We start from the raw sequence: 13,970 nt of genomic DNA, 5'->3' as shown, positions 1-13,970 counted from the left end.
GTTCCCCACTGTGGGAGGGCCAGGGTAGATGTTCCCCACTGTGTGCGGCCCAGGGTAGATGTTCCCCACTGTGTGAGGCCCAGGGTAGATGTTCCCCACTGTGGGAGGGCCAGGGTAGATGTTCCCCACTGTGTGAGGCCCAAGGTAGATGTTCCCCACTGTGGGAGGGCCAGGGTAGATGTTCCCCACTGTGTGCGGCCCAGGGTAGATGTTCCCCACTGTGTGAGGCCCAGGGTAGATGTTCCCCACTGTGGGAGGGCCAGGGTAGATGTTCCCCACTGTGTGAGGCCCAGGGTAGATGTTCCCCACTGTGGGAGGGCCAGGGTAGATGTTCCCCACTGTGTGAGGCCCAGGGTAGATGTTCCCCACTGTGTGAGGCCCAGGGTAGATGTTCCCCACTGTGTGAGGCCCAGGGTAGATGTTCCCCACTGTGTGAGGCCCAGGGTAGATGTTCCCCACTGTGGGAGGGCCAGGGTAGATGTTCCCCACTGTGTGAGGCCCAGGGTAGATGTTCTGCTCTGCTTGTACTTATAGACAGCTCCTAACCACTCGGCATACTCCGCCTCCACGCAGGTCGCACACCAAACCTGTGTCAGGTTAGGTTAGGGTCTGTAAGTTTCATTTCTTTGACCTGTAACCTGGGGCTGGTCCTCTCCCCCAGTTCGGTTGAGATGATCTACCTGCACAACTGCTCTAACAAGGTGGTCCTTTATAGACTGACCTCGCCTCCAGGTGATCATGGGAGGGTTTTGTGGGAATTTTACCCAGGATGGATGTTCACTCTCGTTTCGCTCATCCATCTCCATAATTCCTGGAGTTTTATCTTAAGCTGTGCTGCAAGGCCGGGGAAGAAAAGGGTTGGGGTGATCCATCTCTTGTCTTCCACTTCTTGTGTTCTGGGTCTGAGTAGCTCTGCCCTTGTTTTTTCTCTGAGTTTCTCCAGGGTCGCAAGTATTATTGTCTCTGGGTAGTCTCTGTTCCTGAACATATCCCATAGGTCATCAAGCTGGGGATATAGCGTCTCTTCTTTGCTGTTAATCCGCTTGAGTCTGAGTCCATGTGAGTAGGGTAGCGATTTCTTCAAGGCTAGTGGGTGGCTCGAGTCAAATTTCAGATACTACTCCACAGAACATCTACACCATGGGTAGATGTTCTCTACTGTATACGGTCCAGGGTTGATGTTCCCTAATGTGTTCAATCTAAGGTAGATGTTCCCTACTGTGTGTGGTCCAGGGAAAATATTCTTCACTGTTTGCGGCCGAGAGTAGCTGTTCCCCCAATGTGTGCGGCCCAGCATAGATGTTCGACCCTCTGTGCGGTCTAGGGTAGATGTTCTCCACTGTGTGTGACCGAAGGTAGATGTCCTGCATAGTGTACGGCCCAGGGTAGATGTCCTCCACTGTGTGCGGCCCAGGGTAGATGTCCTCCACTGTGTGCGGCCCAGGGTAGATGTCCTCCACTGTGTGCGGCCCAGGGTAGATGTCCTCCACTGTGTGCGGCCCAAGGTAGATGTCCTCCACTGTGTGCGGCCCAAGGTAGATGTCCTCCACTGTGTGCGGCCCAGGGTAGATGTTCTCCACTGTGTGCGGCCCAGGGTAGATGTTCTCCACTGTGTGCGGCCCAGGGTAGATGTCCTCCACTGTGTGCGGCCCAGGGTAGATGTCCTCCACTGTGTGCGGCCCAGGGTAGATGTTCTCCACTGTGTGCGGCCCAGGGTAGATGTCCTCTACTGTGTGCGGCCCAGGGTAGATGTTCTCCATTGTGTGCGGCCCAGGGTAGATGTTCTCCACTGTGTGCGGCCCAGGGTAGATGTCCTCCACTGTGTGCGGCCCAGGGTAGATGTTCTCCACTGTGTGCGGCCCAGGGTAGATGTTCTCCACTGTGTGCGGCCCAGGGTAGATGTTCTCCACTGTGTGCGGCCCAGGGTAGATGTTCTCCACTGTGTGCGGCCCAGGGTAGATGTCCTCCACTGTGTGCGGCCCAGGGTAGATGTTCTCCACTGTGTGCGGCCCAGGGTAGATGTTCTCCACTGTGTGCGGCCCAGGGTAGATGTTCTCCACTGTGTGCGGCCCAGGGTAGATGTTCTCCACTGTGTGCGGCCCAGGGTAGATGTCCTCCACTGTGTGCGGCCCAGGGTAGATGTTCTCCACTGTGTGCGGCCCAGGGTAGATGTTCTCCACTGTGTGCGGCCCAGGGTAGATGTCCTCCACTGTGTGTGGAAAAATTTCGTAAAAGAGTTCATAAAAGTTCCGTTTATCACTTTGTGAACCTACTTGCCTGTCTGTGACTGCTGGGAATTGAGGCCTAGCTCCTGGCCTCCCAGCCTCGTTAATTGTACCTGTTCTAGTTATAGTTTAACTGTTGTGCCATTCTAATTGTTGAAGCACAGTGGAGGAGAGGGAGAGGCACAGTGGAGGAGAGAGGCACAGTGGAGGAGAGAGGCACAGTGGAGGAGAGAGAGAGGCACAGTGGAGGAGAGAGGCACAGTGGAGGAGAGAGACATTGTCCTCGTTTCTTCATCTTCTGATGGGTGGTTTGGTCATTATATCATCATCCACGTTATTGTGACTTGCCCCTTGTTGTCTGCACCTGGAATGGTCGGTGCAAAGTATCTATATATATAGAAAGTGGAAGGACTCTTGACTCAAGTTTGGCGTTATCCACTAGAGTTAAGGCTCTCATGTGCTGGTCGTAAGACGGTGTTGGTCGTAAGACCGAGCACGTGTGTGTAAGGTTGTCACTTGCTTAGTGTTACGGCCTCTTAGGACCAGTAACCGGGTTCTTGTTGTAGGAACCTATGTCTCGTATCCGACCCCAAGTCGGTAGCATGCTTTCAATACAGTGGCTATATAGTGCAAAATAATGGGGAGGGGAAGAACAACTCTTTTTCCTTGCACCAATGTATATATTTTACCATCACCCTTAAGTATATATATATATATATATATATATATATATATATATATATATATATATATATATATATATATATATATATATATATATATATATATATATATATATATATATATGTATTCCATCACCATAAATTATATATAAAATAACAGATAGGCTATTTCTACACCTATATATAAGGATATCCTTTCACTCAGGATATTAAACGCGCTCACGTGCAGAGTTTGTCAAATCCCAGTGTTTCTCCACTGCCCAGTAGCTTATTCAACCTTACTGGGAAACACTGGCGAGTTCACCTGTACGTGGGCAAGCCCACCGACAGTGTCATGAGGTGTCTGAACCTCCACGACCGCTCTCCAGCTACTCGCTGGCAGAGGACCTCCTCCACACGCTGAGCGGGGTCACAAACCAATACAGGGATAGCGATCCCTGGCAGCAGTCTCTAGCGTCCAGCTAGCAGCAGTTCTCAACAGGTACCTCCCGGCCGTCAGGTTCTTCCCTAAGCCAGTCCCAGAGGCATGCCGATCTCTTTCAACACTATGTTACTAGCAGTTACCACACTGCCTCAGAACGGCGGTGGCTTACGAGGTCGTTTTTCCAGGACCCGGTAGAGAGACTATGGACTGCCCAAGATGAACTGCCGTCTCCAGTACTGCTGCCCCCAGACGTCACCTCTGTGGACACAAAAACGTCATCAATTACCTTGCCGGTACTGGTGAAACTAGGAAATGCCACTAACCCACTGGGAAGTTGACATTGTGCTCTATATCACACACTAGGTGGCGCTGGTCATAATTCGCCACCTTTCCAAAGGTCACTTACAACGACCCCTCTCTGGCTGACCAAGGCAGGAATCTTGAGCCATTTTCAGGTATTAGACAGCCACCACCAGATGGCAGTGTCCATATTACGACTGACCCCGTGGGGGTTTAGAGAGCCGACTCACAGATGGCGCTGACGTCACTACTCCCTGCTCCGATGAGGATGTCGGGTTCGTAACACTTAGCTAAACGAACTCTGGAGTTCAGTTCCTGAACCGAGTATGTGCCTCTGTAACCCTTTCAACCCCCGCCCTCGGGATGGGTATGGGCTGCATAATAAAGCATCAGTGTTGTGCAATCAATTAAATGTCCCAAGCGACCTACTGAGCTCCTGCGAACATCAACCCTGAACATGGCAGTGTTGGGCCATCGGTGCTGTGATGCATGTTATATATATATTGCAGTGTTAAGATCAGAAGCGTTACGGGCTCACCATAACCCGTGCTACTTAGAACTTTTTTTTCTGAGTAGCTGAATCTAAAACAACATCAGGGGCGACATTATATAAGTATTGAGTATCATCCAAAGGGTGTTGAGTCCTGTTTATAGCTTTACATATGATGTTTCGTAAAGACAATTGCCGAAAACCATGTATGTACGATTTAGGGATCTAAACTCGTTACTTGACAAATGTGATCCCTTCTCAATCAAATAGAAATCTGTCGTCCCTATTGAAGGGAACTATATCAATACTAGCCACACATCAAACCAATTTTTATTATAAGAAAAACCCTAATTCCGTACTCAAAAGGACATCAATAATAGTTAGACACCATTCTTAGTTATCAATTAGGAAAGTCACGTATTAATATATTTTCAAAATTATAATAACGATCATATTTGGCTATGCTAATGTGCTATTTCCGCACGATCTACCTCAGCTTTTTTTATTTATTGCCAGCAAGTAAACTTTCCTGCTGATTGGTTCCCGGCAAGTACCCTTGTTCGATGATTGGTTCCTTAGAGGGGCTAAACATATCTGCTAATTGGGTGGAGGCATGTAAACGCAATCGCTGATTGGTTCCCACCAAGTAGTTCCACTCTTATTTCACGGCTAGTATCAGGCTGCAGGAGTAGCCGTGTCAGAAAATAATTGCAACAAGATTAGCCAATTCACTTCTATTCACTACCCAATAGCCATTTAGAGAAATAATTACTGGGATTTGGTGTATATGTGGCGTATGTCTTGACCAGATGACGCTATTGCCAACACCAGCCCCTAAGCCGACGATAAGCGTCATTTCCCGGAAAATATGTCACACTATTCCCAGCACGCAGGGAGGAAATGTGGTAACACTTAATATCAAAATAGTTCTAATACTCTGTAGGATATCCTTGTGCTGCTAATGTAAATATATTTTACTATTTTTAAGTCTAAGTTCATTGTCCATTATTACTGCTATTAATCCTGAATATGCTTTGTAATTTGTACGATTGTGTGAAAATAGCGGGAGCTTTCTTGATGTCTTGTTCCAAACCAAGTTGCAACACGCCATTGAAAGTGGAACACTGAAAACAGACCAAAGAAAACGAAACATAGAAAGCGGAACATTGAACGGGGACTATTGAAAACGGACCATTGAAAACACTCAAGCTGTCCTCCGACTTAATACGTCTTTACGGATTAGCAAGTCGAGAGAGACCACAGTCTGGACCACCAGGAAGTGGACTCCAGCATTACCAATCCCAACCCTAATCTTGGTTATCGTGTCGCAACAGGTTGGGCTCATTTGTCAGGAGACAGGATGACAGTTAGAGTCTTATGGGAGACCCCTAGCCAACGACTGGTTAGGTAAGTCCCCATGATGCATCCCACAACAGTTGAATAAGTATCCCGGTTACCTATTTACAGGTAGGTGAACAGAAGCATTAGGTTCAGGCAAAGGTGTCTTAAACGCCAATATAGCCTTGCCCAGGACTCGAACCCAGGACCAGTTGTTTATGAGTCGACTGTGTTCATTGCTACGATACATTGTTACGGCCCTACTGGGACACAACCGGGTTCTTCTCTGATGGTAGTAGAGTTTGGAAATCCGGCCCCAAGTTAGTAGAGGCTTTCAAGGGGTGTGTTCCGTAATGCAAGTTAAACTAAAGGGGGAGGGATACAAATATTCCAATTTCTATATATATATTTTCCACCACCATGTATAAATAAATAACAGTCACACACAGGGATTATAACTACACAATTATGTACAGGTTCGTCTTCCTCCGAAGACACTGGATGCTCGACGGTGCTCACTCTGGGTAGCCCTGGTTCCTTCTTCCGTGGCCCAAGATGAATCCACTATGACTCTATCACGAATATACCCTGGCCACAGGCCAGCCAAATCACAGTCCCACTGGGTGCTTCGTCGTGGAGGCCTTCAACCACAATCCAGCCTGTAGCTGGCAGGTACCGATCAGCTCCGCTGTGTAGGCCACTCCACGACCGATACTAGGGTTGCGAGCCCTAGGCAGGAGCCTCGTGTGATCCCGCTGATCACTCTCCTCACTAAGTATCACAGTGGCTAGTCTCTTCCACCAGCCAGCCCCGGATAAGGCGATTCCCAACACTGCCACGCCACATGCAGGCTAATACTCTCAAAAGAGTTTGTCCGGGGGTGACTCACAGCTTCTTCAAAGCAGACTGGTGAAGAAACCTTGGCTGCCTTGGGTAGACTGGTCCATTGTCCAACACAGCAGTCCCAGGTCGACTCTGCAATTAGACACGTCATTAATACTGGGACGCTTCAATCACAAGAGAGAAACATCCACCTCTTCACTCCATAGATGGCGTTCACTGTCTAAGCACCACCTCACCAGAGGTCAGCAGCGGCTACGTCATGAGCTGACTAGGACAGGAATCCAACACTTATTGCTGGCCTATCCTGTCACCACTAGATGGCGTCGTCCATTTGGAGTGGGTTTCGGGAGCGGACTCACAGATGGCGTTGTCGTCACCGCTTCGTGCTCCGACGCTGGACTCGGGTCCGTAACATACATGATGAGCATGATGAGGCTGAGCCATCATTAAAGTACTAAGCTAAGTTATTAACTCTCAACACACACAACCACGTCTCTGACGACTACTCTAACGACCCTCTAAACGACCTTTACTATCACACTGACGACTCGGCTTCCCTAAATGAATACGACCACGTCGTTCTCCTGGACGGCCGAGGCATAAATATATATATATATATATATATATATATATATATATATATATATATATATATATATATATATATATTTATATATATATATATATATATATATTATTAAATATGACCGAAAAAGTAAGATTAATAATTCTAACACGAATTTTCTCAATCTTTCGTACATTACGCTTCACTGTTGGAGGTAAATCAAAAATCAATTCTCCAAAATTCATTTTTATTTCTAGTCTGACGCGACACGAGCGTGTTTCGTAAAACTTATTACATTTTCGAAGACTTTAGTTCACAAATACACAACTAAATAGAACTTACGCATCTCCGATTTTATATCTACATTTGAGTGAGGTGGAAGGGGTGATGTGGCATTAACACAAGACAGAACAAAATGTGGTATTAATAGGGTATTAATTTCATCAACAGAAGACAGAACAAGAGTATTAATAGGGTATTAATTTCATCAACACAAGACAGAACACGAAACAATGGATATTGAATAGAAGTGTTTGTAGAAAGCCTATTGGTCCATATTTCTTGATGCTTCTATATTGGAGCGGAGTCTTGAGGTGGGTAGAATATAGTTGTGCAATAATTGGCTGTTGATTGCTGGTGCTGACTTCTTGATGTGTAGTGCCTCGCAAACGTCAAGCCGCCTGCTATCGCTGTATCTATCGATGATTTCTGTGTTGTTTACTAGGATTTCTCTGGCGATGGTTTGGTTGTGGGAAGAGATTATATGTTCCTTAATGGAGCCCTGTTGCTTATGCATCGTTAAACGCCTAGAAAGAGATGTTGTTGTCTTGCCTATATACTGGGTTTTTTGGAGCTTACAGTCCCCAAGTGGGCATTTGAAGGCATAGACGACGTTAGTCTCTTTTAAAGCGTTCTGTTTTGTGTCTGGAGAGTTTCTCATGAGTAGGCTGGCCGTTTTTCTGGTTTTATAGTAAATCGTCAGTTGTATCCTCTGAATTTTGTCTGTAGGGATAACGTTTCTATTAACAATATCTTTCAGGACCCTTTCCTCCGTTTTATGAGCTGTGGAAAAGAAGTTCCTGTAAAATAGTCTAATAGGGGGTATAGGTGTTGTGTTAGTTGTCTCTTCAGAGGTTGCATGGCTTTTCACTTTCCTTCTTATGATGTCTTCGACGAAACCATTGGAGAAGCCGTTATTGACTAGGACCTGCCTTACCCTACAAAGTTCTTCGACTTGCTTCCATTCTGAGCTGTGGCTGAGAGCACGGTCGACATATGCGTTAACAACACTCCTCTTGTACCTGTCTGGGCAGTCGCTGTTGGCATTTAGGCACATTCCTATGTTTGTTTCCTTAGTGTAGATTCCTTAGTGTAGACTGCAGTGTGGAAACCTCCGCCCTTTTCCATGACTGTTACATCTAGAAAGGGCAGCTTCCCATCCTTTTCCATCTCGTAAGTGAAACGCAGCACGGAACTCTGCTCAAATGCCTCCTTCAGCTCCTGCAGATGTCTGACATCAGGTACCTGTGTAAAAATGTCGTCAACATACCTGCAGTATATGGCCGGTTTCAAGTTCATATCGACTAAGACTTTTTGCTCGATGGTACCCATGTAGAAGTTTGCAAACAGGACACCTAGGGGAGAACCCATGGCGACCCCATCTACTTGCTTATACATGTGCCCATCCGGGCTCAAGAAGGGTGCCTCTTTAGTACAAGCTTGGAGTAGTTTCCTCAGAATATTTTCTGGTATGTCAAGAGGAGTACAGGCTGGATCACGATACACTCTGTCGGCTATCATTCCGATTGTCTCGTCCACAGGTACGTTGGTAAACAGCGATTCTACGTCCAACGAGGCTCTTATCCCTGTGGCCCGTGTGCCCCGCAGTAAGTCAACAAATTCCTTTGGAGACTTCAGGCTGAAGGCGCAAGGAACATAAGGAGTCAGCAGGCCGTTGAGTCGCTTCGCCAGTCTGTACGTGGGTGTGGGTATCTGGCTAATGATTGGCCGAAGTGGGTTTCCAGGCTTGTGCGTCTTGACATTTCCATACGCATATCCAGGTTTATATTCCCCAATGATCTTTGGCAGGTGGAGTCCGGATTTCTTGGCGTTCACAGTTTCGATCAGTTTGTTGACCTTTGCTTTTAATTCGGCTGTAGTGTCCTTCGTTACCCTTTGGAACTTAGTTTGGTCAGAGAGTATGATGTTCATTTTCGCCAGATATTCGTCTTTTTTAAGAATGACATATATTGGCGACTTGTCACCTCTCCTGACAACTATCTCCTTGTTCTCACGAAGGCTTTTAGCTGCCGCTTTAAGCTCGGGGGACAGTATGGTGATTCTGTAGTTGCCTCGATTCTTTCCTCCTTCTGCAATAAGTTCTGCTTGTAAGGTATCTTTGGTAGTGACCTTCTTTTGTGTCTCGAGGTCGAATATGTCGTCCAACAGAATTTCCAACTCTACTTTCCGGGCCATCTCACTCGGTCTGGACATAACATGACAGTTTATGCCCAGATTTAGGAGAGTGACTTGGTCCTCAGTGACGTTAATTCCTGCAAGGTTCAGGAAGCCATCTCTTGGTCGTGGAATTGCCATAGGTCCTCCATATAATGTTGTTAGTTTCTTGATAATCCTTGTTTCAGTGCTGAGGTGATGTTGGTCTGTGAGGATGTCGAGGTGTTGTTCAATGCGGGTACGGATACTATCGTCGATGTTGCTATTTCTCCACTCGTTTGTAGCATGAAGTAGTTGCGTTTTGTTGTCTTTGATTTCATTCTCTGCCTTGTATATCTGATCACGAATCAGATCCTGGCGATACTTTATCGTGAAGGCTTGATTCCTTGCTGCTGGGTCGTGCGCTTTAATATTAGTATATTTTGGTAGCAGTCTTTCCTGTAGACATATATATATATATATATATATATATATATATATATATATACAACTTTAGAACACTTTCCCACCAGGAGACTCGAACCCTAGCCAGCACAGAAGCCTTCCAGCAACTGGCATAACAGGTACGCCTTAACCCTCTCCACCACCCGCTCAGACCCTTAAAAGAGATGGTAATTTCGGAGTATTTAAATACCCCAAAGATCAACACCTCCCAAGAGCACCAGAGCAAGTGAGGGGTCATTTAGACGTTAATTTCATCAAGTCCCTGTTAATATGGGAAGACACAGTGTCTCTGCTTAAGGCACTTAATATATATTTATATATATATATATATATATATTTCCTGTAGACATATATATATATATATATATATATATATATATATATATATATATATATATATATATATATATATATATATATATATATATATATATATATATATATATATATCTTGCACTACACATCAAGAAGTCAACACCAGCAATCAACAGCCAATTATTGCACAACTATATTCTACCCACCTCAAGACTCCGCTCCAATATAGAAGCATCAAGAAATATGGACCAATAGGCTTTCTACAGACACTTCTATTCAATACCCATTGTTTCTGTTCTGTCTTGTGTTGATACTTTTAATACCCTATTAATATCCCCTCTTGTTCTGTCTTGTGTTAATGCCACATCACCCCTCCCACCTCACTCAAATGTAGATATAAAATCAGAGATACGTAAGTTCTAATCAGTTGTGTATTTGTGAAGTCTTTGAAAATATATATATATATATATATATATATATATATATATATATATATATATATATATATATATATATATATATATATATATATATATATATATATATATATATATATATATATATATATATATATATATATGTCGTACCTAGTAGCCAGAACTCACTTCTGAGCCTACTATGCATCGCCCGTTTTGCCTAATAAGCCAAGTTTTCATGAATTAATTGCTTTTCGACTACCTAACCTACCTAACCTAACCTAACCTAACTTTTTCGGCTACCTAACCTAACCTAACCTATAAAGATAGGTTAGGTTAGGTTAGGTAGGGTTGGTTAGGTTCGGTCATATATCTATGTTAATTTTAACTCCAATAAAAAAAAATTGACCTCTTACATAATGAAATGGGTTGCTTTATCATTTCATAAGAAAAATATTAGAGAAAATATATTAATTCATGAAAACTTGGCTTATTAGGCAAATCGGGCCTTGCATTGTAGGCTGAAAAGTGAGTTCTGGCTACTAGGTACGACATATATATATATATATATATATAATATATACCGAAAAAGTAAGATTAATTATTCTAACACAAATTTTCTCTATCTTTCTTACGTTTCTTTTCACTGTTGATGGTAATTCAAAGATCAATTCTCCAAAATTCATTTTTATTTCTAGTCTGACGCGACACTTGAGCGCGTTTCGTAAAACTTATTACATTTTCAAAGACTTTGGTTTACAAACACACAACTGAAACTGAATAAAGCTTACACATCTTCGAGTTTATATCTACATTTGGGTGAGGTGGATGAGGTGAAAACAAACTTTCAACAATGGGTATTAAATTCAAACACAAGACAGATCACGAAACAATGGGTATTGAATGGGTATTAAATTCAAACACAAGACAGAACACGAAACAATGTGTATTGAATGGAAGTAATTGTAGAAAGCCTATTGGTCCATATTTCTTGATGCTTCTATATTGGAGCGGAGTCTTGAAGTGGGTAGAATATAGTTGTGCCTTAATTGGCTGTTGATTGCTGGTGTTGACTTCTTGATGTGTAGTGCCTCGCAGACGTCATGCCGCCTGCTATCGCTGTATCTATCGATGATTTCTGTGTTGTTTGCTAAGATTTCTCTGGTGATGGTTTGTTTGTGGGAAGAGATTATATGTTCCTTAATCGAGCCCTGTTGCTTATGCATCGTTAAACGCCTGGAAAGAGATGTTATTGTCTTGCCTATACACTGGTTTTTTGAGGCTTACAGTCCCCAAGAGGGCATTTGAAGGCATAGACGACGTTGGTCTCTTTTAAAGTGTTCTGCTTTGTGTCTGGAGAGTTTCTCATGAGTTGGCTGGCCGTTTTTCTGGTTTTATAGTAAATCATCAGTTGTATCTTCTGATTTTTGTCATCAGCCAGATACCCACACCCACGTACAGACTGGCTAAACGACTCAACGGGTTGCTGACTCCTTATGTCCCTTGCGCCTTCAGCCTGAAGTCTCCAAAGGAATTTGTTGACTTGCTGTGGGGAACACGGGCCACAGGGATAATAGCCTCGTTGGACGTAGAATCTCTTCTTACCAACGTACCTGTGGATGAAACAATCGGGATGAATGCCGACAGAGTGTACCGTGATCCAGCATGTACTCCTCTTGACATACCAGAAAACAGTCTAAAGAAACAACTCCAAGCTTGTACTAAAGAGGCACCCTTCTTAAGCCCGGATGGACACATGTATAAGCAAGTAGATGGGGTCGCCATGGGTTCTCCCCTAGGTGTCCTGTTTGCAAACTTCTACATGGGTACCATCAAGCAAAAAGTCTTAGTCGACATGAACTTGAAACCGGCCATATACTGCAGCTATGTTGACGACATTTTTACACAGGTACCTGATGTCAGACATCTGCAGGAGCTGAAGGAGGCATTTGAGCAGAGTTCCGTGCTGCGTTTCACTTACGAGATGGAGAAGGATGTGAAGCTGCCCTTTCTAGATGTAACAGTCATGGAAAGGAACAGAGTTTTCCACACTGCAGTCTACACTAAGGAAACAAACATAGGAATGTGCCTGAATGCCAACAGTGACTGCCCGGACAGGTACAAGAGGAGTGTTGTTAACGCTTATGTCGACCGTGCTCTCAGCCACAGCTCAGAATGGAAGCAAGTCGACGAAGAACTCTGTAGGGTACGGTAGGTCCTAGTCAACAACAGCTTCTCCAATGGTTAAGTGGAAGACATCATATGAAGGAAAGTGAAACGCCATGCAACCTCTGAAGAGACACAACACCTATACCCCCTATTAGACTATTTTACAGGAACTTCTTTTCCACAGCCCATAAAATGGAGGAAAGGGTCCTGAAAGATATTGTCATTAGAAACGTTATCCCTACAGACAAAAATCAGAAGATACAACTGACGATTTACTATAAAACCAGAAACACGGCCAGCCTACTAATGAGAAACTCTCCAGACACAAAGCAGAACGCTTTAAAAGAGACCAACGTCGTCTATGCCTTCAAATGCCCTCTTGGGGACTGTAAGCCTCAAAAAACCCAGTATATAGGCAAGACAACAACATCTCTTTCCAGGCGTTTAACGATGCATAAGCAACAGGGCTCCATTAAGGAACATATAATCTCTTCCCACAAACAAACCATCACCAGAGAAATCTTAGCAAACAACACAGAAATCATCGATAGATACAGCGATAGCAGGCGGCTTGACGTCTGCGAGGCACTACACATCAGGAAGTCAACACCAGCAATCAACAGCCAATTAATGCACAACTATATTCTACCCACTTCAAGACTCCGCTCCAATATAGAAGTATCAAGAAGTATGGACCAATAGGCTTTCTACAATTACTTCCATTCAATACCCATTGTTTCGTGTTCTGTCTTGTGTTTGAATTTAATACCCATTCAATACCCATTGTTTCGTGTTCTGTCTTGTGTTTTTAATCCTTTTGTACCAAGCTCTCTTTTTACCTATAAGGTTCTTCAAATTCTTTGTTATCCACTTTGGGTCATTAGTATTCGATCTATTCAATTTGTATGGTATACTATGTTCCTGTGCTTTGTTTAGAATATTCTTAAATAAGTTATATATTGAATCCACATCGAAATCCCCATTTACGTCACCTATCGCTGGGTTCATGTCTCGCTCCAAGACCGGCCCCCACCCCATACCCAAGACTTTCCAATTAATTTGACCCAAAAAAATTCTTAGGCTATTAAAATCAGCTTTTCGAAAATCTGGCACTTTAACAGAATTTTCTCTTACAAGTCTATTCCATTCTATGCTAAATCTGATTTCTTTGTGATCACTGTTCCCTAGCTCACTACCTATTTCGATGTCATTAATTTGTGTTTCCCTGTTAGTTAACACTAAATCTAAAATATTATTTTCCCGTGTTGGTTCCTTAATGTGTTGCGTAAGAAAGCAATCGTCAA

At 44.0% G+C, this 13,970-nt stretch overlaps 1 protein-coding gene across 1 annotated transcript; it reads right to left on the bottom strand.

The window, feature by feature from the left end:
* Nucleotides 1-760: 760 nt before the first annotated feature.
* Nucleotides 761-6,747, bottom strand: LOC138350321 (uncharacterized). The gene is made up of 3 exons (XM_069300944.1): nucleotides 6,663-6,747; nucleotides 1,250-2,209; nucleotides 761-1,086 (listed from the first exon to the last, which is right to left on the bottom strand). The coding sequence occupies exons 1-3, from the start codon at nucleotides 6,745-6,747 to the stop codon at nucleotides 761-763; spliced, it is 1,371 nt and encodes a 456-aa protein (XP_069157045.1).
* Between the last annotated feature and the right edge of the window lie 7,223 nt (nucleotides 6,748-13,970).

The sequence above is a fragment of the Procambarus clarkii genome, chromosome 45 (genome assembly GCF_040958095.1).
Source record: "Procambarus clarkii isolate CNS0578487 chromosome 45, FALCON_Pclarkii_2.0, whole genome shotgun sequence".
Taxonomy (NCBI): domain Eukaryota; kingdom Metazoa; phylum Arthropoda; class Malacostraca; order Decapoda; family Cambaridae; genus Procambarus; species Procambarus clarkii.
The sequence above is the reverse complement of the archived record's forward strand: the minus strand, read 5'-3'. Positions and strand labels throughout refer to the sequence as shown.